Raw genomic sequence first — 27,082 nt, 5'->3', positions numbered from 1 at the left:
TCAATTTAGGCAAATGTTTTAATTTACGCAGCATTCATTAGGAAATTGTTTAAGAAAAAATAATACATTTACCATTTCCAATTAAAATAAGCAGTACAAACAGTACACAATTTAGTAAATATGTTGTAATTAATTTTGTCTTTCAATTTAGAGTGCTACTTTTTAATTTAAAAGAACGGTTTAAATAGAATTTATTTATTTTAGAAGCCACTTAAGTGTTTTCATAACGTGAAAATATCTATCAATAAAGAAATAATTGTCAAAAAGTCAAAATGGGGCTGAATTAAATAATAATGAAATAAATAAATTTCATATATTTGTTTTCAAAATGGACAAAAATTATGTTAAATCTACTATAGAAGGATTGAAATCAACATCCTCAAGCCGTGTCCAGGATACCCTATTGAAAATAAGAAGTAAAGTAATAACAAATGATAGTGGAATTCAACTTTTTCGAGATTGTGGAGGCTTGGAGTGTTTACTGCCACATTTACGCAAACCCAACGAAAGAATTCTAGATTTGACGTTAAGTATATTGGGGAATTGTTGTTTAGAAGATGAAAGTAGTTTAGCTGTGAGTATTATTTTAACTATTTGGGTCATATATTGTTTTACTGTGGTATTTACAAACTGTGAAGGACATGGTTATTTTACTGACCTGTAGAAATTTCACATAAATCGTATTAGTTTTTAGATATGAATTTTTAAATTAGGAGCATTGAATTTATTCTTCATTAATTTCTTGTAATTTTTTAAATTAGGTTGGAAAATTGAACTACTATGGACCTCTTGTCTCTATTTTGAAGACAGTCTGCCGAGACAGTATTGTAGGCAGGGCCTGTCGCGTCATCGGCAACATGGCCCAGAAGACCAGCAATGCAGAGAACTTGCACAACCATGGGGTCGTCACTGCACTCATCACATTGATAGAAAGCCGGGATAAAAACACTTCATATCCTACATTAACTATGGCTGTTAGGGCTGTAAGGTAAAAACTTTTTGTATACAGTTTTGACAGAAGTGAAAACCGTTTAAGTATTGTACAGTCAAAAGAATGTGTTTTCTTACAATGTAAAAATACTTTTTGATTGATTAATGTTTTTTTTGCCTTATAATTTGTTTTATCATAGTTTATATTGGATTTGACTTCATACAACTTTTCCTCATTTCTAGACAATTATGGATGGTCCCAGAAAAAAGGGAGGAAATGCTTAGTTTAAATGCAGTCCGCTGCATAGCTATTCTCCTAACAACTGAGTGTGAGTCTGCTGGTGTAATCAAATCTACTTGCAATTCAAGTAAGGAAGGTGAAGGTCTGAGGAAGAGCCAAGAGGAACTAATATGTGGCATTTTAAAGTGCTTGGGTTACTTCACAACCCATGCCTCTGCATTATGTGCAGAACAGGTAAATTATATTTTTTATTTACAGGGTGAGCAATCCAAATGAGTCAATGTGCAATTAAAGCATAGTTGTTGTTGATGGAAAACCCTAATAGGAAATGTAGTCACAACAAAATGAGATTAATGAGTGAAAAGTGAATGAATTTATTTTGCTTAAGAGCCCATCAACATGCTCACTAGCGCCAGTGTTAAATAATTGTGATTACTTAAATTTAATGATGGATATTTAAAAAAGGGGGCCGCTACATACTGTATTTTGTATTTAGGTACCTTTTGAATACATCAAACGAGTTTTTATGTTGCTGGATACGTCAATCTATGAACTCAAAACAAAAACGTCCGTTTTAACTTTGGACGCATAGATTGACTAATCCAGCAACGTAATACATTACGATACAAGTGCGAAAAATAGGAAATTCGAAACGAGTGGCGATAAATTGAAACACAACCAAAGGGAGTGTTTTAAATCGACACAAGTTGCGAATTACCTATTCGCACATGTATAACATTTTACAGTACATATGGCAACTTAAATTTTCGAAATAGTTACGTAATGTGCTAATTATCGCATTAGTGCGGTAAAGTAGCACCATATGTACTGTAAAAACTATTGTAATGTATTCAAAAGGTACTTAAATACAAAATACAGTACTAGCGGCCCCCTTTTTTACAAGCTTTTTCTTAACTTCCAATGTACCTATGTAAGTAAGTATGTATGTAATATGTAACTATATTTGTAAGGGTCAAATCTTGCTAGTTAAATTTGACCCACATATCTAAGTCGGGTGACAATGCAATATAATACGACATTCTCTGGCGTAAGATGGGTGATATAGGGCTTCCACCAGAGCTGATCTCACTGTTTAGATACTGGTACCTGAACCAGGAGAATACGGTTAGGTGGGCGGGTGAGTTGTCGAATCCCCAGAGACTGGAGTGCGGAGTAAGGCAGGGGGGGTTGAGCTCGCCTCTGCTCTTCAGCCTATATGTCAATGCATTGATCGAGGAGCTCAGCAGCATGTATGTCGGATGTTTTGTGGACGGTGTCTGCGTCAATAATTTAAGTTACGCAGACGACATGGTCCTGTTGGCCCCCTCGGTCACTGCATTGCGCCGTCTAATTGCTGTCTGTGAGACATATGCGGCCTCGCACGGTCTCTCATATAATGTTAAAAAGACCGAGTACATGGTCTTTAAAGCTGGCAGCAAATGTCCTTTCTTTTTTCCTCCCATTGTACTTAATGGTGTTCCACTTACGCGGGTTACTAAATTTAAATACTTAGGACATTTGCTGACAGACGAACTGAGGGACGATGCCGATATGGAGAGGGAGCGCAGAGCGTTGTCAGTCCGTGCGAACATGCTGGCCCGCAGATTTGCACGATGTACAAATTCTGTCAAAATAACCTTATTTAAGGCATACTGCACATCACTGTACTCGTCAAGTCTGTGGGTCAATTACACGCAGCGGGCTTACAATGCTCTGCGTGTACAGTATAACAACGCATTTAGGGTGCTACTACGGCTTCCACGATACTGCAGCGCGTCGACTATGTTTGCTGAGGCGTGGACTGATAGCTTCGACGCTATCTGGCGTAAGAAAACGTCCTCGCTCTTAAGTAGGGTACGTGGGAGCAGTAATAGCATCTTAAACATGATAGCTAATAAGCTTGATTGTCCTTTGATGTGGAAATTGTGTCAAAGGACAAAATCTGTGTTTATTATTAAGTACTAACGTAGGCTAGGATCAACTAACACTCTTTGGACCATTTTGTTGTCTTTAATAAAATGAAAATAAAAAATAAAATAAATATTATGGTACCATCAAGCTGATCTGATGATGGAGACAGGAGGTGGCCATAGGAACTCTGTGATAAAACAACGCAACCTAATTGTGTTTGGGGTTTTTAGAATTGTCTCGATGAAAGACTAGAGAGTTTAGTTGCCTGTGGAAAGAAAAGTACAGTCAGCGATAAATGAAATTTATGTCAAAACCTTATTAAATATCTATTTTTAAATTGAAATAATCACAATTATTTAGCAGTGGCCCTAGGGAGCATGTTGATGGGATCTTAAAATGTGCTACAAATCCTTTTGAAAAATTAAAAAAGATCATGACCTATATCATTTTCCTTTGATAATAAAGACAGGTTTCTACAACCAATGCTATCAAATTTCCATACTATAACCCTGGGCTTCTTGCATCACCTTTATATTAAATATATTAATAACGGGTCACTCACGTATTTTAAGTCGAAAACGCTCGACATGTTTCACTCCGTACCGAGGAGCGTCATCAGGAGCTTGCGTCGACGGTGACCGTCCGGCGCAGACTGCGGGCCGCAGCCCTCCGCGCCCGATGACTCGCTAAGCTCCTGATGACGCTCCTCGGTATTGTATTGTAGTTCGGGCGATTTTCGCAACTCGACGACTGTCCAGACGACCTCGGTACAGAGTGAAACATGTCGAGCGTTTTCGACTTAAAATACGTGAGTGACCCGTTATTAATATCCATACTAATATTATAAATGCGAAAGTCTGTCTGTCTGTGTGTTCCCTCTTCACGCTTAAACCGCAGAATCGAATTAGATGAAATTTGGCATAGAGGATAGGTTGAGTCCCTGAGAAGGACATAGGATAGTTTTTATCCCGAAAATCATCCCTTAAGAAAGTAAAGAGCGGGGTGGAATTGAGATAATTAATGAAGTGTCTGCTAATTTGTGTGCATAATATGCTCAAATTGAATAATTGCTATAAGACTTTCTCCAGGCGCTATTCTTACTCTTGCTGGGGTTACTAAGTCCACGCAGACGAAGTCGCGGGCAAAAGCTAGTATTTAATATGTTAAGTGTCTCACGGAAGTTTTGTCACCTTTATATTATTTTTATTAGACCTATTTTTAAGTTGTACTTGAAGTTTTTTTGTAAAATTATAAGTAATAATACTAATGCCAATTTTGTTACTAAACATAAAAATATATACATTTTAGATACAAGGTGATGGCAGAGGATACCAGTGCTTGGTGGCATTGACTAAAACGTATGAGTCAGTGGCATTGAAATGTCTTATGAACTTGTGCTACCTCTCTTCATGCCGGCCACTTCTTGGCACTGCTGGACTTGTTGAGTGCCTTGTTAGGATTTTACTTAAGAATTCAGGTAAAAATCACAAAAATGTTACTTTTTATTTACATTGACCCTTGTATGGGAGTTGCTTATCGACCGCCATCTTGGTGATAGTCTACTGACATATTTACTACCACAGGCGAGACTAAATTCCAATACGGAATAGCAATTCTCGGTAGCGCAGTTGGTAGAGTGGCGTACTGGTATCTCGTAGTCGCGAGCTCTAGTCTCGACGATTTTTTTCTAGAGATGCACCGGATATTCGGTTACTATCCAGTATCGGCCTTTCCGGCCCTTATTATAATATCTGGCCGGATACGGGATAGTAACTTTGCTTGATTTCGGAGTAATCAAATTGGATTTAAACAGTCACGGTCATAATCGTACTCGTTTGTCTCGTTTATTATTTTAAAACAAATTAAACATTCCACTCACTTGCACGTTGCACGCGCACTCATTTCGAACCTAGAAATGAGTCCGCGCGAACGTTCACTATGAAAAAGGTCAAAACCTGCACAATGCGCACCTGAAAAACCGAAATGTAGGTATAGTTCTGCCGGCCGAATATTCGGCGGCCCGATACCGAATATTTGGCGGTCGTATACCGAATATTCGGCCGATGATCAGGCCGAACATCCGGTATCCGGCCAAACAACTATCCGTTGCATCTCTAATTTTTTTCATCCTTATTTCAAAAGTTGTTATTTCATTAGTGTTTGTTGGCTCTGTAGATTTGAACAAATGATCATATTTAATTTCATGTGTGTAATTTCATACTTATGATTTTCCCAGAGGATTCATACTGGCAAAAGACGGAATCGGCGGCGCGCGCCCTCGCACAGCTGAGTGGTGAGTCAGTGAACCGCTCACGGCTGCGACACTGCGGTGGACTGCCACTTCTACTTGCCGCGGCTCGGGTCAGCCCGGATGCAATGCGGGCGTTGCTGCAATATGTGTTCGATGATACTTGTAAGTGACACATTAATATGTGCAATAAGCATAGAAGCTGCCTTCCAAGAAATTTTAGAATTGACCCGCAATGCGCCCTTACTTTGTAGGTACTTGATGATAATGATGATTTGTAAAGCAAGCTAGTTGGTTGCCACACGCGCTCACGAACGCACGTCACCGCGCGCCGCACTGGCAATTTTTACGATAGTTATAAGCTACGTAGGTACTATTTCTTAAATTAAACATGTAGTATAATCTGTGCCTTGATCACAATATCATTAAGTAGGTATGTCTTGTTATCTTGATAACAATGTCATGAACATCTATCTAGGCATCTTAAACATTTTTTACTTTTCGCCTCTTCTTATGTTTCATTATTGTATTAATAGCTATACTACATGACATGTTGATGCATGATATTACCTTTCAGCATTCCAAATCCTAGTCAGCAAAGGGCTCATCAGCCTGCTGACCGACGAGCTAACCACGTTCGTCGCAACCATGGACTTCGAACACAACAACTTAGATAATGCCGAGTCAAACGAGATCGTAACCGCATTTAAAACAGAAGAGACGGAGGCGCCAAAAACCGAAGCGAAGTTAAATACTGACGATGGCAAGTCGTTATTCGTAAGACGTCGAGGTCCTTTTTGTTCGAAGAATGAAGATGAGCTAAAGGTGGTGATTGAGAGGGATAATATGATAGTTGGGTTTGTGGATGCGGTGGATAGTGATGCCTCGGAGGACAGTGAGAGTGACGAGGAGACGCCGCGGCGGAAGTACCTGAAGAGGGCGCGGTCAAGGAGCCCTATGACTTTAAAAAAGGTAAGTAGAAATTGCAAATTATTTGGAATAAATCATTTAAAAATAAAGTGGAGTACTGAGATTGCCAAGCAATCATATGCTGCATAATGCATGTGCATAATTATATGCTGCGAGCATATGATTATGCATATGATAAATTAGTTTAAGATTACTTAGTTTAAGATAAAATAAATTGTATGCCCGAAAAGGGTAAAACTGTTGATACTCATCAAAAAATGTTTCTGATTTCTGATTTATTGGACGCGTAAATTTTGGACACCACTTGATAGAAAAAATCTCATACGGGCGGGCAGGGCTACAAGAACAATGCTAATGGGCCTCTATTACTATGCCTACATGTCCAATTTTTTTGAGAGCCTGTATTTTATTGTATGATGATTTAAATTTATCAAAAAGTTAAGACAAACAAGACCTGGGAGTCATAGTGTCTAATGATCTCAAGTGGGAACCCCATATTTCACGAATAGTAAAAAAGGCTAACTCTATAATCTACATAATTAGAAAAGCTTTTCGTATCCTCACCACCGAAACAATGCTAAAGATATATAAGACCTACATAAGACCAATTCTGGAATATGGCTTTCAGATATGGAATCCATACTTCAAAAAAGATATTGACATGATCGAGCGAGTGCAGCGTAGATTCACTAAAATTCCCGCACAACTAAAGTCACTTTCATACGAAGAAAGATTAGTCAAGCTGGGCCTGACAACACTGCAAAAAAGGCGTGAACGCGGCGACTTGATCGAAACGTTCAAAATAATTAACGGATATTACGACTGTCCAGAACTAAGCGATCTGTTCGCTCGAAACTCAAACACGCGCACAAGAGGACACAACCTTAAACTAATAACAACAAAGCACAAAACAAATATCGGCAAACACTTTATTGCAAACCGAGTAGTAAAGGCTTGGAACAAATTACCCTCAGAAGTTGTGAACTCTGCAAGTGTTAATCAATTTAAAAATAGACTAGACAAACTATGCTAACTGTGCTAAGTGAACTATGATTTAGACGTACCAGCATCAGCTGCCTGTCTAAAATGAAATAATAATAATAATAATTTGTGGCAGATTGCGTAATATTATGTCGTGTATGCTTGTTATGGTCGACAAATTGTAATTTTCTTACTTTTCATGCCTACACTCTCTGAGAACTCACACTATTTATTTATTTTAGAAATCACAATTAATCAAAATGGCCAGCAAAGACTGGTCAGCCGGCGTATATTGGGAGCCAAAAAGCCCCGAATGGCCTTCCAGCTCCCGAAGCGCCATGAGCCCTGACCGACCCCAAAGCCCCCTCTCGCCCTACTACGAGGCCGGGTTAGGCCAGCCCGGCTTCCCGGCCGGCTCCCAGTTCCCCGCCAGCAAGCGCGCGCGGTTGGACTGGAGCCCCGAGTCGGGCGTGAGCACGGGCGAGAGCAGCAGTATGGGCTCCTCGTGTTGGAAGGACTTTCAATGGAGCTCGGGTAGTGAAAGCCCCACCTCGCCTCTGAGCATTAATGAAGGTAAAGTATAACCCCTTCAATGATATGCGCTACCGTTCCGCCGATTTACTCAGACCTTTAGTCTAAATTAGCTTAGTCTTAGTCTAAACTAATAGTACATTATTGTCGAGGCTCGGAAGTAGCTACTTGCTGGCTGAGGATTCGTTTTAAACGGACGACCTTGGGAGTCCGTTTAATTGAATCCGAAGCCAGCAAGTAGCCTTCCAGCCGAGTCATATATAGTGCTTTTCTCAAAAATGGCGCAATAATAACTAATATAATAGAATTTTTTTACAGAAGAACGTTCTTATGTATATATTTTCACAGAAAAAAGTAAAAAGATTTGCTTTGCCGCAGTTTTATTTTTTAATTAAAAATAGAAGTGTATTTTTCTGCTGAAAATACGCCAACCTATTTGAGACACCTAAATAGTCGCGGTACCAAGATTATAATAATAAGTACTGATCATCTGTTTGGCTGTTTAATGCCTTCATTTGATATGGCCACTTCAACTTTTAAAAAGTTTGGAACTCGACAAATAATGGAATTTGTATGCAACATTGCAGTCCTGAAATCGAGACTAACTTTTTAATTTTTTGACTGACCATAAACTACGCACTTCGTCACCTACTTTTTAACCGGCAACGTCGACTTTGCCGTCCATTTTTGAGAAAAATTATTTATACGAGTATTTAACATTTTGAAAAAAATATTTAAGCCTTTTTTGTTTACAGAGAGTTCAGACTCCGAGATATCGGGGCGGTACTCCCCAGTGCTATGCGAAGCGGAGGGCGAGGCGGACGCGGACGGCGCGGCGGCCCGCGCCGAGCTGGACGCGGCCCAGGTGGCGCACGGACTCGACGAGCTCATCATGGACGACGACGAGAGCCTCGACGACGCGCCCACAGCCGGTGAGCGAGACAGCCTCATGTCAGACAGAGAGATGTAACATGTACAAGTCTCAATGTTTATAACCTGCAAATTTAAACGCAATACAAATGTGAAATACCTAAACCACAAAATAATTTTCAGAGAGCTCCGGCAAGCTGGAGAACTCGAAGACGTCCCGTATAGCGTGCGTCCTCGTACTTCTATTCCGAGTGTCCCACGGCGCTTGCAATAGCCTCGGGGCCATACGAGAAGAACCAGTGTCTAATCACACGTTGGAACTACTCACTGGACGAGAGTGCCTCAATGCGTTGTTGGATTATGTTGAGAAGTGTAAGCGGCCTTTGGGTAGGGCGGCTAGGATACTTGCCAGAGTTTTAAGGTACGTAGAATTATACACCTTACAGTTATAAAAATAGAGTTAATATTAGTATATCAACTGGCGAGTAATAATCTCGGGGACATACGAGAAGAACCAGTCACACATTGGAACTACTCACTGGACGAGTGTCTAAATGCGTCGTTGCCGTTTTTGGATTATGTTGGTGCTAGCGGCATACTTGCACGAGTTTTAAGGTGGCCTCAATTTTACACTTTATTACAGTAAATCATTTATTTTGCCAAACATTATCTACAGTAATGGTGGATTACAAAGTTATTCAGTATCAATAATGTTTGTACCTTAAATTAGACATGCAAAAATTTAATCACATATTTACATCAACTAAATTATTATAACATTATTATACCTTATCTATTTACAATACTTATCTTTTTACAAACACAATACTTATTATTTACATTTTGTAACATTATCTACCTAGTCGTATGTGTTGTGCACATTGCTTTGTCCATGTGCAGTTAACAACTCATTTGCTTCATATGTAAGAAATTCGGATATTGAGTAAAAATTGTTTTTGCCTAGCCATTTATGGAGTGCTTTCTGGAACTGATTTATTGGAAGACCAAATATACAAGACGGTATCCTAACATTATGCAGTGATTGCCATTCCCATTACATTATTTCGATAAAAAGCAGTTAGTATCAGGGCCATCCGAGGACCCGTTTCATGGCAGTACTCACGAGAAGAGGGTGCCCAGTGCCCTGCCCACAATGAGTTGTAGGATTATGTAAGGACCTGCACTGCCCTTTGCTTTTGGTCAGGGCGGCTAAAATACTTGCAAGCGTTTTAAGATACGATTAATGAATTTAATGCCTTACAATAGTAAAAATAGAATTGATATTAGAGATGCAACGGCTAGTCGTTTGTGGCCGGATACCGGATGTTCGGCCTGCCCATCGGCCGAATATTCTGGATCCGGCGAAACTATAGCTACATTTCGGTTTTTCTGGTGCGCATTGTGCAGGTTTTGACCTGTTTCGTAGTGAACATCAGCGCGGGCTCATTTCTAGGTTCGAAAGGAGTGCGCGAGCAAGTGAGTGGAACGTTTAAATTGTTTTAAAATTATAAACGAGTACGATTATGATGACCGTGACTGTTTCTTAAATCCAATTTGTTTACTCCGAAATCAAGCAAAGTTTCAATCCGGTATCCGGCCGGATTGTAGGTCACTATCCGGTATCCGACCGAATATCCGGTGCATCACTAATTGATATCTCTTCTTCAATTCATTTGTATTTGTAGTACGTATTTGAAAATATATTATGTTCACATTCATTTGTTATTTGATCGTTTAAATAATTCATCAATATCAACCTCTAAATATCATTTGATATTTAGAGGTTAAAATAACCATTCGCCGTCTTTTATTTACTTATGAAAAACAATTCATGAATTAAAACTGATAATTTAATATTTTCTTTCCAGCAATGCCCTGTGCCTCATGAGTATACTCAAGCATAGGCTAGCTCTTAGACTTCACAAAATGTCAGTCGTCTCCAAGCATCCGCCTACTAAATGCCAGCAGTGCAAGCAGGTGTGACCACTATTTTCGTTATATTATGTTTTTCCATATCTCAAAACGGAACTTACGGCCTACGGGATTGATCCTATAAAGTTGACCCTTTGAACGCCACACGTCACATGCAGAAACGTAACTTGCACGCCGAGTAGCATGCGAGCCAGTATAAACTAGAGATGCCACGAATATTCGGCTACTATTCGGTATTCGACCGCTTTGCCGTATATTCGATATTCGGCCGAATGTTGCCTACTATTCGGTCGAATACCGAATATCTGTTGCACCACATGTGTGTTCTTGGCGCTATGGGCTTGACTACTAATAGCAACTTGGGTCACATTTAGAGAACTGATCAACGATACTCAGCAGTGAACTATAAAACTTCCCAAACAATAAAATTTAGGAACGCTTTAACCATGATAGACGGTTTGGTGTAAGGGTCGCACCTTAATGTGTGACGACCAAAAAATTTATTGTCTGAGTACTTTATAACCTGTTTTTTTTTTCAGATCTTGAGATTGAGCTCAAAACTGTTGGCCCAATTAACAATCCTGGCCGAGTCCAGTTACGGTATCGGCGAAATTAGTTACCAGCTTCTAAAAGGCTCCCCCGCCATGCAACAAACACTCTCCATCACACTGCCATACATAGTAAGGTAAGGCTTCAATACTGTACTCGTGAAAACGGGTTCACTGCAGCCATTTATAGTTCAATGATCATTTTAAAACTTCGACTCAGCTAATTATCCCTCCACATAAATGTGAACATGGGTGCAAAAAAAAAATATGACAACGACGCCTTCGACAAAAGAATTGAGAACTAAATGGGTGCCAAGTTCTGTAGACAATCCTGAATTAAAAATATGACTTAAATTTGAATAGTCGAATTATTTACACAAAGCAAATAATTTATCTGTCCGTAATATCGCTGCCCCAATATTACAGGGTTATGTTACATTTTCAAGATAGTTGAAATTCGACTTAGTGTCACTATGATAAAGTTCAAATTTCAGTTCGATAAAGGTGAAACATACAACCCTGTAATATTGGGGCAGCGATATGTACTTAATTTCTATACGCCAGTCACTTAAAAATCTTGATATATTTTTCAGAACTGAAAAACCGTTGAAGAAATATTTTATAGATTGCAACGCCTTAAACATCCTGTTCAACATTATATCGGAATCCAAAGAAGACATGAAAGTGTGCGTCACCGCCCTATCGAAGCTCGCCACCAACGTACACATAAAAGACCCTAAATCTTTGGAGAACAGGTTCAACGATCAGATCTGCGTCAGCTACGATCCAATATTAGACAACTTGGCAGTATCCGACATAGTGACATTCGAATTAGACGACAAATCACAAGTTAACGCAAACAAGATATTCCTATGTCAGAACTCTGAAGTATTCAGTGCCATGCTTATGGGATGCTTCAAGGAATCGGCAGAAAAATGCGTCAGACTGCAAAACGTAACAAAACCTGCGCTCGAGTATTTATTCACTCTATTACACATCGGCTTGAACAACCCAAAATGCGACGTACAAGTGTTCCCTCTAGCGGGCAAACTAGAAACTAACTTAGAAGTATTGTTGCTAGCCGACAGATTCCTTTTTGACAAACTGAAAGGCTTGCTGAGTAGTGCCATATTACAGTTCCAACTGACGCCGGAGACTGCGGATAAGATCTACGTGTGGTCGTTGAGTGAAGGCATGGGTTTCCTTTGCGTTGAATCCGTTGCATACTTACTGACAGGCAAAATGTGCGAGGCGCAACGCGCGCGGTCCTTCAGCGCTATATTACACTTAGAATATAAAGAACAGTGGTTGGACGACATAAAGACTATGATTGTGAGACAACTCGTTAAATGAATTTATGTTTACATGTTGACAATCTTTTTTCAGTTATTAAGTGGACCTTATATACCTTTGTTTTACAATGTATATTTTACAATTACTGATTACTTAATTATGGATATGTACAGGACCAACATAATCACAAAATTCAATTTAAAACATGTAAATAGTTCATCTAAGTCAAGCCTGCACTGACTTAACAGTTGACATAAACAGACTACGAATGAAATCTTATTTTATATATTCCTTTGCATGGAACGCCATAATATTTATATCGCATACTCGTTTACATAACTATGTATGCAACGGACGTTCTCAGTAGCTGTTAAGTGTGATACCACCCGGTTAGGCCACCTCAACTTTAAAATGGGAAAATTCTAAATAAATTTTGTATCCATTTAAATAATACAGTATGTCTTGTTTCGCTATAAACTTTATTACTTCATATAATTTTGACCAGTTGACCACCAAGATATTGCTATTACTCAAGATAGAGTATAAGGGTATATAGGGTGCTAAACAATCTTACAGTATTAAAGGCTGACCAGGAATATATGATCACGCACCATGTTGCGGAATTTCACTGGAACTAATTTTTACATACTATATGAACTGTCACACTATACATGAGAATGAACAGCGCCCCCTTGACAATGATCATATATTATTGGCCAGGCTGAACTAAAGCCTGAACTAAAGCTGCAGAAGTATCTGATTGATCTTTTGAGCGCCGCGACTATTTGTGACGTTTTCAATCAAAAGGTACCACATTTTCGCTTATCATAAGGACATTCTGACAGGTTTTTCGTATAAAGATACAAGCAATCCTCGTATGGTAAGCGACAATGTGGTACCTTTTAATTGAAAACGTCACATTTATTTTTATACTGTAAGCATTGTCGGCTATGGCTAGAGACTAGAGTTGTAAAATCTTGTTTAGTTAAATAGGTAAACAACTGGTTAAACAGAGATGATTTTGACCAATATATGTGCGTATTTTACAGCGGTATTGATATACGGGGCAGGTAAAAATACGGGACGCGACCCTTTAATACGGTGTCAGTCCTGTATATACGGGACGTATGGTAATTGGTAGCCCTAGCTATGGCCAGTTGTGGTGGTCAAAGGACAATGGTCAAAGATAGCCAAAACGGCACAAGTATTTGCCACACTAAGAGCCAGTTGCACCAACTACAATTAACAGACTGATCAACGTCACGCAGCAGAGATTTATGAAACTTCCCATACAATAAAACTTAGCACGGTTTGGTGCAACCGACCCTAATAGCAAAGACCTATATAACTCCGTATAAGATGAATAAAGTCTACGGAAAAAACGTGCCTCGGAATTCTCGGAAATCAAGAAAATTTTCTGCTCGCACAGATGGCGCTACCACCAATACCAATCTTCGACCTATTCTCGTTTAGATGGCGTTGACGGTTTCGTTTGTTATTTCACAATTTTAACACATATCAGTGAAAGAACATGGGTCGAAATCATATTAAAATAATAAATACTAATAAAAAAAACATTTATCCATATAATATACTAGCTGTTGCCCGCGACTTCGTACGCGTGGATTTGTAACATTATGCAGCAAAAGATATCAGTAGGGACGGTTAATCAATTGTTAATAATTATACAACGCATGAAATTGGTCTTACACAAACTACGAAGTTTTACAAGTCCACTGTAAAAAAAAAAATTCGCTCCCGAAACTATTAATACAAACTTTTCAAAAACTGTGTAAGTAATCAGTTTTCGTCTATTTTAATATAATGCTCTTTTTACCAAGTTTCAAGTTCTTAGCTTAAAAGAAAATTTGTACCACATATAAACTTACATTCCCTTTTTAACCCCTTCAGCGGTTGAATTTTTAAGAACGTTGAAAAAACTTTTTTGGAATCTTATACAATACCTTTCTAAGAAGTTTCAAAGCATTTGTAATAGATTCAAACTTTCAACCCCTTTTTAACCCTTTTAGGGGATGAATATTTAAAAACGCTTAAATTACTTGTCTTGTATTCTAATAACATGCCTTTATGCAACGATTCAAGTCGCGCACTTAAAAAAATGTTTGACCTCCATACAAACTTTCTACCCCTTTTTCACCACCTTAAGGAATGAATTTTCAAAAACGCTGAAATTAGCTTTCTTCTCTTTTAATGAAATACCTTTTTACGAAGTTTCAAACTCTTAGTTTAAAATATAATTGGGACCCTATACAAACTATCAACCCCTTTTTAACCCTTTTAACTCTTTTAAGTTTTAAGGAATGAATTTAAAAAAACGCTGAAATTGCTTTTCTTATATTCTAATAATATGCCTTTATACAAAGATTCAAGTCCCACACTCACAAAAATATTTGATCTCCATACAAACTTTCAACCCCTTTTTCACCACCTTGGGGGATGAATTTTTAAAAACGCTGAAATGAGTTTCTTGTTTATTTATTATAATTAATAAACATTTATATTATAAAATTTAAACCCCAAGACAAACATTCATCCCCTTTTTAACCCCCTTAGGGGTTGAATTTCCAAAAAGTCAATATTACTTTTTTTATAATCGGCTATTATGCCTTTCTAGGAAGTTTCAAAGTATTTGTAATGGATTCAAACTTTCAACCCTTTTTGAACCCATTTAGGGGACAAATTTTTGAAAACGCTGAAATCACTGTTTTAATCACTATTTTAATAATATGCCTTTATACAAAGTTTCAAGTCCTGCACTCAAAAAAAGTTATGATCTCCATACAAACTTTCAACCCCTTTTTCACCACCTTAGGGGATGAATTTTGAAAAACCCCTTAGTGGATACTACCTATTGTGAAAAATTCAGCTCTCTAGGTCCAACGGTTTGGGCTGGGCGTTGATTTAAGTGAGTCAGTCAGTCAGGACTTTTACGTTTATATATATAGACTAGCTGTTGCCCGCGACTTCGTACGCGTGGATTTGTATGTTGGACTCTGACTACCAAATTTACTATGACAGTAACCCTCTATCCTATATAATTATTCCCTTCGCTAATAATTTTCGAGACTCCATTTGTAAAGGTATTTGAGGAAAATATCTACACTTTTGTCGCTTGGTCTTATTAAATACTGTTGCACGGACTGTACTATGTCTTACAATAAAATTATTATATACCTACGATATTACGATATGAAAATGTTTTAAAATGGGGTTGGCAACTGTCAAAGGTTTGCAGAGATGGCGCCATCATAGCTTGCCCCTTTTTCTATGAGATTGGCTTAAAGGGCTGGCATCCAGGGCATTAAAAAAAACAAAAAATTTACACAATGAGGGCTATCGTTTTTTTGCTCACCAGTTGGCGCCTCTCCTCTGTTGATGGTGGTCCAAAAGACTAAAGAACAGCTGTCAGTCATTGAAGTGACATTTGACATTTCGAACTATGGAAAAGACCACCATCTACACTAGCGCCCCTAGCGGCGAATTCATACGCGTTAGCCCTCAACAGGGCAAGCTATGCTGGCGCCATCTGCTAAATATTTCGACCGGCCAACCCCATCGGTATAGTATAGGGAGCGTGCATGAACTCGTTTATGTTTCCGATTCGGGCCACAAGATGGCAGTCCCTCTAACGCGCACGGCCCCTATAGAATTTTATAGAAAATTATATCATATCAGGCTAAGGCTAGGCTAGGGTGGCTTTACCGTGTAGTATTACGTGCTTTGAATTGTCTGTAACATGTGTCATTCTCCGCGATACGGGATCGTAGAAAACGAAAAACACTAATTAAGGGCATTGTTAGTAATATTTTAAGTGCCTGCCACACACTATTAAGATCCGTGTTTCTTAAGAATGACATAAGAATTGTTGAATTGGTTTTGTTAAATAATTATTCATACATGTATATTTGCATCTCATGTATTAAAACTTAAAAAAAATGATATTTTACACATTAATGCACTGACTTAGATATGAAGGTTTATCAATTGTTTTAATTTCATTGTAATCATTGAAAAATATAATTTACAAAAAAGTTTTACCTATCAATTTTCTTCAAATATTCCTATGTGATATAGTCAGTTGAATAGGTTCATTGGGCACAAGGACCTGTGAAGTGACTGAGAACACTTTTCCACTATTTGTACACTTGAAATCAAAGTTGTTTACGATCTGCAAAAAAAAAGAGGAAAATAATCTTCATAGTAATGAAAGGATTTAGTGCCCCAACGAAATTTGAACTGGTGACTTTCTGCAACTCAATTAGCTACCCGAAGCTCATTCGACCTTAGGACTTCTTTTTCTTTCCATCGACAACCTCTTTGTTTATACGCGCGCGAAACAACAGAAATTAAGAGGTTTAAATTTTGCCCTGAAAATTACTATCAGGATGGAAGGGCTTCTAGATCTTTATTTATGGTTGCACCTGGTGAAGTATCAATGCCAAGTTAAACTTTTCGATTTTTGCTACAATGTGGCTAACATTCCCTATGTAAGAACATTTGTGATTTTGTAGTCCCTAAAATGGTCAATTGTAAAGATGAGAAGAATATTCTTCTAGGCCTTTAGGTTCTGGGTCGAATTAGGCCCTTGCTTTTTGAACTATTCAATTACAAATAAATTCTTACAGCATGCCTCACCTGACTCAGGAACTCTGTAAGTTGCATCATTGCCAACTTCTTGCCTATACATGACCTGGCACCGAGCGCGAAGGGCATTGCTGCTGAAGGATTGTGGTTGGCAAGATTCTTCCTTCTTGGATCATTTCTGTCCCAACGGAAAGGTAAAAACATGTTTGCTTTGGTAAAGTATTGCTCATCTCGCCCAGAAGTGTATATTGATGCGATTATTGGGGTCTGAAAGAAAATTATATTTTTTTTAACACTGGTCTATACAACTGAATAACAACATCCTTGCAACTTCATTCTGATATTGTTTAACAAGACAGGGTTTTTTTTAGTTTGCCTGTTGAACTCACTGTATGTAGTTAGTTTTTGATTGATATTCCTAAGAAAAGTTCCTGAATATAATACATTACTTGTTACTTGAAATGGTCATAGACACAGATTAATAAATAGTTACTACGTAACAGATACATCATTCCCATACAAAAGCGAAAATACCTACGCTATAATAGCCTCCAAAATCTTAATAATAATACCTGCTGCTCAGGACGAGAAGAAATGTACCATAAGTATGCGCACAAAGAGTCGAGACTGCCTTGCTCGCCGTGCGAGCCACGTGCCAACGCGTCATCGTAAGAATGCGCTAGGGTTGTACTGTTACTTATGTTATTATTGTAATAAAACGAATGTTGCGAATCAACCATATTTTATATTAGTCAATCAAATATTTAAAAACAACACTTATAATACCTGACTCAAAAAACTCCTTAATTTACGATTTATCTACTTATGTTCAAAGAAATAAATAGTGACAAAATTCATAAAGATAGATTTAAAATACTACTCACCTTTCTTCGTCTCTCGGAAATGAAAAAAACCGGCCAAGTGCGAGTCGGACTCGCCCACCGAGGGTTCCGTACTTTTTAGTATTTGTTGTTATAGCGGCAACAGAAATACATCATCTGTGAAAATTTCAACTGTAGCTATCACGGTTCATGAGATACAGCCTGGTGACAGACGGACAGTGGCAGCGGAGTCTTAGTAATAGGGTGCCGTTTTTACCCTTTGGGTAAGGAACCCTAAAAAACGACAAATTTTCTTTTGTTTTTTGACTTTTACACCCATCTACTGCACAATAATTACGTGGTTTCGGCATTTCGAAGCGTAAGCGCGGGAAACGTGCGGTGCGAGCGCTCAGGCGGGCGTTCGGCGGCCCTCTGTCGATTATATCGTCGACGATACGCCGAGCGGTAGGCATATAGCGCGTGGCTTTGAGCGAGTGAAGGAGGCCTGTCATAGATCACAGCCAAGTTTTTTAAAGTTTATCTAACAGTAATAAATAAAAGATATTATACAAGCATACTTTTTATTGAAACTTTTTAGGTGATATTTTTTGTAACATTAATCTAACTTCTTCTTTCATATGTGAATATGGTTGCTCCAGTTCACTGGGTGCTTCTGGAATGTGAAGTGTTCTTCTCAATGATGGTGACAGAAGACACAGATTCTGGAAAAGGCCAAAGCTGCTTGATGTCAGCCAGTACAGACACATGCAGGATGGTACACTCGCTGCTACAGGTATCATGACTATTGAAAATACCCTGAACATGTTTGTGAAAATATTGTATATTCTGGATGGTTGTCGAAGCTTTGACATTCTCTGTATTTCAATAACAGCCAAATTAGTCAATCCAAATGCAATTGGCATGATGTATGAGTGGTCTGGTTCAGCTAAGTTTGGGAACCAGCCAATCCCTCCAGCTGTGAGCTCCATCAGTGTCACTATAGCAGCTGGGTCCCCAGATTGGCAGTACACAAGATTTCTTAGTGCAAAGGACATGCATACCCATATTGGGATTTGCACCCATATCACTAAACTAGCCTTGAATGGATGACAGTTATCTCTAACAATAAGATTCTGCCATTGTTTCTTCAGTGATCGCTTATATAAGATTACAGCTTGCTTATCTGTTAATTTATACATTCTTTTTGCCATTGCGGTTTCCTTTTTTAGTTCTTCTACCATGTCTTTTAATTCTAAACTGATGTTTTCTACTTTAGCAAGAATCCTAGTCGAATATACTGTTAAAGGTAAAGTCATGAGAGCTCGTAATAAAACTGTGGAACAAACTATTGTAGACCACCATGGCAAACCAGTGGCATCATGGCAGTGTAATAGTCCATCTTGCATTGTATGAACTAGGGAGCTGTTTGATATACTGGAGTACACTTGTCCTTGCCATTGTACGAAGCCCTCTACCGACAAATTCCTTTTAATCTCTCTATTGGGAATCAAATTCTTCCACTGCTGTGATTTGTAGTTTGTTGCAACTGATAATGCACCATTGTTCAATATTTCACTATTACATAAGACACTAATCGATCGGTAACCAAGAACATGTGATTTTAGGTACAGGCTTTGTAAAATTTTACAGGAATTCATTATTTTTTTCATTAATATTTTGTCTATGCATGCATGTTCCTTATTTCCTAATTCCTAAATAATAAATAACCTTATAACCTCACTTTAAATGTCAAATTTGACACTTGACAATGACGTAAATCGGTTTGAGGTTGTGATAAAATCGCGCGTCTGCGAATTTTTATAAGAAGTGGAATAATGCTTTGAAAGTAACAGTTTCCATTGTATGTAGAAGTGCAGTAAGACGTAAACTTACAAAAACTGAAAGCCCTACTATTCAACACAGTAAACTTACATGCAAATTAAGGTTGTATTCGCCAAGGATACAATCTTTTGGCAAAATTCTTGTCAAAAATGGAGCTACTGGATAAAGTCGCATAGACTCTTTTAGCACATTTTTCACGTATCCTACATCTCTTGTGCGTATTTCATGTTTAACACTATCGTCTTGTGAAATCAGATATAGGCTCCAAATTGAGGTATAAGCAGTCTGTAAAAAAAAATATTAGCATCATTTATTATGCGAGCTCTCGATAGTGAATGGCCGCTTTTATACTTTACCGTTACCGTCCACTATAGTATAAAAGCCTCTGCATACAATCCCATACATGTCGTGACGATAAAATCGTGTCGTTACTGTGGACGACACGATAAAGTATAAAAGCGGCCAGGGCCAATGTATTAGGTTGTGTTCTTACCGTGTCCCCAGCAGCTAATATAAAATCTGCAACTAACCGTAGTATTGTTTCTTCGTTTACTCCATCTTTGAGAAGTTTTTGTATAAGACCGTCGCCTTCTTCTCTTTTGATTATTATTTCTGATACCAGACTCTGCGCTAAATAGGCAGCATGAAATAGAAATGGACGTTAGAATGTATTAAGTAACAATTTTAAAATGGCAATGCCTGCCGTTAACATTATAATCAGCTGGTTAATTAAATAAATTCGTTTTTTTAACTATAAATAAACACCGTAAATTTGTTAGTAGGTACTATTAGTATTTCTATAGTAAACATTCATTTAAAGCTTCATGTTAAAAAAATATTGACATCTAAGATACCTAACTTTTGTAGCTGTTGTATGTAGAAATTTCTGCAAACGAAACCACAATGCATAAAATGAATAAAAGAATAGAAAAAAAGAAGTGTGGAGAAATCACTGTCTTGGTTGAGATTCGAACTCGTGGCTCCGGGACACAAGATACAAGCCCCCCGCTTTATTAACTGTGAGTCTGTAAGCTACCGGGACTTAGGTACCCGTTGACAATAAAAAATATTTACGCCATATAATCCTTCATATGCATTTTAGAGGGCGTTAGCGACATCTACCAAAAAAATGTCGCCAGTGTCAATATTTTTCCCACTTCTAAGCATTGATGATAATTAGGAAAAAAATCCTTGGGAGGTAAATTAGGAGGGAGGTAGGCATATATGCCTGCGTGTAATAACGTCCTTCATGAGCATGTGTGATGTTTTCTGCGGTTACCGTCACAGTGTCGCAAGTTGTTTTTTTCCCATCTCAAAAAATGCCCAACGCGCCTAAAGAAGTTTACCTTAAAAAAAAATGATGTCATGACGTAATCTCATTGAAATAATCCATAATCCCTCGCAAACGTCAGGGCCAGGGTCCTAAGGAGAAAAGGATATAAAAGGCTTACATATAACTCAACTTATACATACCCAAATAAAGCGACGCATCTACAGATTCCTTGAAATTTCTCCATACTTTCAAATTTAAACGTTGACAGATATTTAATGGCAAACCATACAATTTGGTTGTTGTTTGGAATATCTGTTTTACTGTCTCTGAGAAGTTGGAAAGCATCTGTTCAGAATGTTTGACACCATTCAATGATGCACCAGCAAGTATGGCTAATATAACTGGAAACATATACAAATCAAAAGGAAGATTCCATCTAGTTTATTTGATGACCTAATGCTATAGATTAGAAGAAACATTATACCTTCTGTTGACAGTTGGTACATGTCAGATTCTAAATTCACTCTTGTACGCCCTTTTTCGATTCCTCCTTTCCAAGCGTGGACAAACTTTTTAACTGTAGTTTTAATGGGATCTTCGAGCCATTCAATGGAACCCTCTCGGAGTAAATGTTGGTTCATTATTCGGCGATTTCCTAACCATTCTTCACTGTTCATGAAGAAAAGACCTCTCTTGGAACCATACAGTTTTTCATACAAAACCCACGGTTCGGGTAATATATGTATGGGATATTTTCCTTCAAGGCTTAGAAACACTGTCTTTATCATAAGCGGATCGCTAATGAAAACTAGTTTCGTGTTATATCCTAATTTTTCATAAAAAATAGGTCCTAGTTCTTTGTGTCTCTTGTCAATATATTTGTGCAACCTGTAAGTTGTAAACGCTTATTAAAAACTTACTAATATCTAGCCCATGTAATTAGTAATATTAGTATAAGTAAAGTATTTATATCTTACATTGTTCCACCGCCTGCTAGCATTAAATCCAATTTAGTTCCGAGCAAAGGTAAGCATTTTGGATGCGCCATATCGTCAATAGTTTTATCATGTACAGTTTGTCTGATGGGCATAACACAACTCCGGGTGTTATATTTTTGATTGACTCGGGAAATAGATCTACCAATTAAAGAGTACATGGCGACTCGGATATCTACAACAGAGATTTAATGACAATATTTATTCATTCGACGATTGAGGTAAAATCACAGTTATCGTATTTGATTGAATACCAATAGCAACAACAATTGACATTATGATAATTAACGCAGTACACAGCACATAACATAGGTTTTGTAAGACGAGAGCTGTGATGTATTTAATCATTTTGAGGTCGGGCACTATTATTCAAAAAACTTTCCCACCATCTCGCCATAGGTTCATATAATAGTTTTTTATGTGATATTTGGGGAAGGCGTCGAGCTAAATCTCAGCAGAGGGAAGTGAGCCGAAAAAAATATTTTCTGACCCTGTACCCTCTGCTTGGAGGCAATACAAATATTGTTGTATTGCCTCCAAGCTTTTTCCATTATAATATAAAAAAGCTGTATATTAGAACCTTCCGCAAAAATTATCCCGGGCCAAATAAAAGCAGCGACTTATCCGCGTTTAAAAGTAGCTGACTTCCAACATGGTGTCGCTATCAATCACCCTAGTAATCCGGTATTCTGTTGTTATGCTAGTGAGTTTGGTTTACAACTTGAAATAATCAGTTTGACAGCTTTTGAAGCAGCCTGCATGATATTTTTTAGCATAACCGAATGTTTAGAATAAGTACCTACATATTTATTTATGTTTCTTTTAGCGTCCCGTCATTACAACTAAAAAAACTTACCTTACTTTACCTTACCTAACTGACTAGTCTGGGGACAGTAGTTTTCTGTCTGTAACAATAGTTATTTTACAGTACATATGGTGCTACTTTTTCGCACTAGTGCGGGAATGAGCACTTTTCGTGCATATGTCGAAAGTTTAAAGGGCCATATGTACTGTAAAACGTTGTACGATACACGTGCGAAAAGATAATTCGCAACTCGTATCAATTTAAAACACTCCCTGCGGTCGTGTTTTAATTTATCGCCACTCGTTTCGAATTTCCTCTTTTCCGCACTTGTATCGTAAATAACTATTGTTTTACAAGGGGGCAAAGTTGCTGTTTAACCTCTCGTGCTAATATTGATACCCGAGCAAGCGAAACATTCCAAAATTAAACCACGAGCGTAGCGAGTGGTTAAACAATGGATTCTTGAGCGTTCCAAGGGTTTCAAGGCACGGGGTAAAACAAAATTTGCCACCGAGAGAAAAATACTACTTAACTGTAAAATATCAAACTAAATCAAAGCAAATCGATTCAAAATGAATGTTATTAAATATTTATCATTTAAAATCTTAATTCAAAAATCAATTCTACCAGCAAATATAAGAAAACAACTCAAAATTTGCATTTGATTACTTTGCCTTGCGTGAATAAAGTGTATGTTTCTTATCAGGGTTTGAACAATCAAAGAGAGCCTTTACCAGTTGGTGTGGTGAAAATTATTTTATTCATCTTCAATGCTGAGAGCGCCAGTATATTATAGCAGTCAAATCCCCAGTAACATCCCTGGAGTTCCGGGGCGTTCATAAATAAATAATAAATTTGATAGGACATTCTTACACAGATTGACTTACCGTGGGACTTAAAGCCCAAGGAGGCTTGTGCTATGGGTACTCAGACAACGATATATATAATATATAAATACTTAAATACATAGAAAACACCCATGACTCAGGAACAAATATCTGTGCTCATCACACAAATAAATGCCCTTACCGGGATTCTAACCCTGGACCATCGGCTTCACAGGCAGGGTCACTACCCAAGTACCCACTAGGCCATACCGGTCGTCATAGGCTACAGTAACCGCTTACAAACTCACATACGGGGTTCATACTCCGCCCGCGACTTCGTCCTTGTTAGGCGCCATTCATTTATTACGTAAGACGATTTAGGGGGGGGGGGGGGGGCAACATATCTTATTTTTTCTTACAAGGGGGTGGGAGGGGGTTTTCATAGTTCTTATGTAAGATCAGAAAGATCAATTATTTTTAAATTTCTATGAAATTATTACGTTTAAAATAACACGTTACTGACCAACACTCACAACACTCTATGCTATCAAATCAAGCACGGTGCAGTTAGTCTTAAACGGGCTCCAGTACCTTTAAACTCTTTAAAAGTACAAATAAACGTTAAAAAATGTTTTTTTTTAAATAAAAATGAATACACGTTTGGTTTATTTTAGTGTATAAACCAAACGTGTATTCATTTTTTCCTGTAGATTCTTACGTAATATAGCATATATAGGGGAGAGGGGGTCAGCCTTTTCTTACATAGGGGAGGGAAGGGGTCGAAACCTGCCAAAAATCGTCTTACGTAATAAGTGAATGGCGCCTGAGCTCGATCTAGCTCTACATCATTTGAATGATAAATGTTCCAAATTTTTTAAAGGTCCTACTTTTAACGGTTTAGGCTGTGCGTTGTCTGCCACTCCTTATTAGTGTGCTATAATTATAATATATTACCATTTTTTATTAGGTTAAAAAAAAATGGTGTTGCTAATTGGGAATCTTGACCATTAACTTACATATAAATACTATAAATCGTTTTGATTGAGTAAATATATTGACTTAATAGGTGTCGTCAAAAGTAGAAATTTCAGACAAAAATGTGCTTTAACATAAAATTATTTATCAGTTATATATTGGAAATAGCAGAAATAACCGAAAAATTAGTCCCGGGTAAATTGAAGTTCGATTTTCAAAGATTTTAATAAGAAATTCGTTTAATTGTGACAAAAATTGCCGTTTATTTCTAAGCAATTTCTAACTCCATACAAAACGTAGTAATAAAATAAAAAACTACTCTCATTAGTTAATCTTTTTTCATAGCCATAATTAGCATTAAAATATCCCTCACAGGTATAAAATTAATGTTGTAATCGCATGAATAGAGCCGGAACAGCTAACAACTTTCGGCACAGCCCCCGTAGTATCCTAGACAATGTAATTGTAGCAAAAATTATCAAAAATGTGTCGAATTATAAAAAAAATCGTCTAAAATAAAATAAATTCACGTACTTACCTGACCTTACCTTGTTGTTTACTTCCCTTGTATGCAGCTTAGACAATAATTCATAAAGTACCTACTATAAGCCGAAATCACACTATTCGTGGTCGCATACAGTAATAAGCAACACGAGTCGGCAACTGCTTATCCTTAACTGAAACAAAACTCCACATTCGCCGTCGTGCCCCAGTATGTAAGCGTATCTCGAAGAACGGTCATAAATGATAATAATTCAGTGAATTATGTATTGCTGACTATGGTAATGCGAACCTTTTAGTTTTTTCTCCGTAGGGTAGGTATTCCATATACCGTCCAGAGCCAGTTTTCGTCCACTTGACGGAGTTGCCACAAAGAATTGCGTATAATTTTAATATTAACCTACCTAACCGCACAATTTTGCAAGTTTTGCAATCTTTAATGCATAAACAATAGATCTATATACATAAAAATGATATCTCGCAAGTAGCGAATTAAAAATAAAACATAAGTATTAGTTGCAGCTTCGCATCCGTGCCTTTTAGAGATCATAAAACCACGAAAAAAAACGTTTAGGCGGGATATGTTCATGGTAATTAACTGTTCTAGCTATTTTACGTAATATTTTGAGCACGTGTAATAAAGTATAATAAACCAAAAAATACCAATTTTTAGAAGTTTTTTAAAGAAATCTTAGAGAAAATTGGTGAACGAGAACTAATATACCTACTTACCAATTTTATGAAGTGTTTAGTTTTCGACCACGGGCGGACGGAAACCCAAATAGCTAGGCAAATATTAAGTATGGTGATTTTATTTAAATATATCTACTATAAAATACATTTGTTTTTCTTCTCAATATGATCTGTATCGCCTATTATAGCAGGCATTTAGTTTACGTCCACTCCTACGTCAACGGTGTGTGAATAAAATGGTATTTTGTACAATTGATTCTGGACCGATTTCTATTAAAGATTGTTGAATTTGATATGAAAATTCAACAATCTTTAATAGAAATCGGTTAAAGGTTAGGTTTATCAAGAAAATAATCATTATACGCGGTCGAAGTCGCGGGCAGAAGCTATAAAACCAACTAAAAATGATTTATATGTAACATAAGAACTAAAAATGAAATAATACATAATCGATTTTTAACTCAATAATGCAGTGGTCGGAAACTAGCACATAGGTGGACGGAAACTGATATAACACTACTTTTTCAAATTACATTTTTTATAAAATAAATCGTAAATATTATTAAATCTGAAGTAATATTAACCTAAAATAGACAGTATGAGCAATACAAACAAATATAACACATTTAAGTAAGAGTACTTTAAGATTATTTTTTTCGCATTTCAAAGTTGGCATCTATACGTGGACGAAAACTGACACGCCTACCCTATATCGAATCACTCGGATCAGCTATATTGAAATATGACGTCAAGCGGCAGTGCATTTTAAGCGTTTTTTGTATTGTTTTAGGGTTCTACATATATGTTCCCTATAGAAACCTGTAAAACTGGTCTCTTGCTTAAATTAACTTCTTCCACCTCTTTGCCGCTACAGCCCACCTGTGGAATGCATTACCGGGATACCTGGTTCTATTTTTTGCTACCTTGTGCATTGATTACATAAAATTTGTTTTGATTAAATATTCAAAAATAATTATTTATTTATATGAATAAATGCTGTTATATTTTGCTTGTAAATACTGTTAAGTATGTTGGACACGGTGTATAAAAAGTTTCCAAGTACTGATAACAGGGAACTTACGTTGTGTGTGGAAATATTTTTTGAAGGTGGAAGATTCGCAACTAGCATCTAGCAGCAAGTTGTGTGAAGCAATAATAAAATTACGGAGCGTATTTTATACCAGTAATGTCTACTAATTGTTCTTTAAGAAATTAAATAAAGAACTATTCCGCGCAACTGAACCGCGCAACACTAGTTTTAAATCTTAAATATACTTTTTGGTATTGGCGTTTGTATGAAATGTAGTTTGCCATTAATAAATAAAATTAT

At 37.4% G+C, this 27,082-nt stretch overlaps 2 protein-coding genes across 6 annotated transcripts; one reads left to right on the top strand and one right to left on the bottom strand.

The window, feature by feature from the left end:
* The first annotated feature begins 266 nt into the window (after window positions 1-266).
* LOC134746155 (armadillo repeat-containing protein 5) lies at window positions 267-12,627 on the top strand. The gene is made up of 12 exons (XM_063680452.1): window positions 267-574; window positions 762-988; window positions 1,174-1,405; window positions 4,391-4,559; window positions 5,319-5,495; window positions 5,908-6,302; window positions 7,484-7,814; window positions 8,528-8,704; window positions 8,826-9,063; window positions 10,511-10,619; window positions 11,114-11,259; window positions 11,716-12,627. Exons 1-12 carry the CDS (start codon window positions 329-331, stop codon window positions 12,473-12,475), a joined length of 3,207 nt encoding a protein of 1,068 aa, XP_063536522.1. The 5' UTR covers window positions 267-328; the 3' UTR covers window positions 12,476-12,627.
* Window positions 12,628-16,336: 3,709 nt separating this feature from the next.
* LOC134746156 (cytochrome P450 315a1, mitochondrial) lies at window positions 16,337-25,394 on the bottom strand. 5 transcript variants are annotated; one of them, XM_063680457.1, is made up of 8 exons: window positions 25,352-25,394; window positions 21,934-22,126; window positions 21,441-21,844; window positions 21,157-21,357; window positions 20,177-20,313; window positions 19,774-19,968; window positions 17,072-17,287; window positions 16,337-16,604 (listed from the first exon to the last, which is right to left on the bottom strand). In XM_063680457.1, the coding sequence occupies exons 2-8, from the start codon at window positions 22,110-22,112 to the stop codon at window positions 16,488-16,490; spliced, it is 1,449 nt and encodes a 482-aa protein (XP_063536527.1). In that variant the 5' UTR covers window positions 22,113-22,126; window positions 25,352-25,394; the 3' UTR covers window positions 16,337-16,487. The 5 variants fall into 5 exon arrangements, with proteins under 5 accessions (XP_063536527.1, XP_063536523.1, XP_063536524.1 ...); XM_063680453.1 differs by lacking the exon at window positions 25,352-25,394 and adding an exon at window positions 25,097-25,345; XM_063680454.1 differs by lacking the exon at window positions 25,352-25,394 and adding an exon at window positions 25,107-25,345.
* Between the last annotated feature and the right edge of the window lie 1,688 nt (window positions 25,395-27,082).

Source organism: Cydia strobilella, chromosome 12 (assembly GCF_947568885.1).
Source record: "Cydia strobilella chromosome 12, ilCydStro3.1, whole genome shotgun sequence".
Lineage (NCBI taxonomy): Eukaryota > Metazoa > Arthropoda > Insecta > Lepidoptera > Tortricidae > Cydia > Cydia strobilella.
This window is presented reverse-complemented; position numbering and strand designations above follow the sequence as displayed.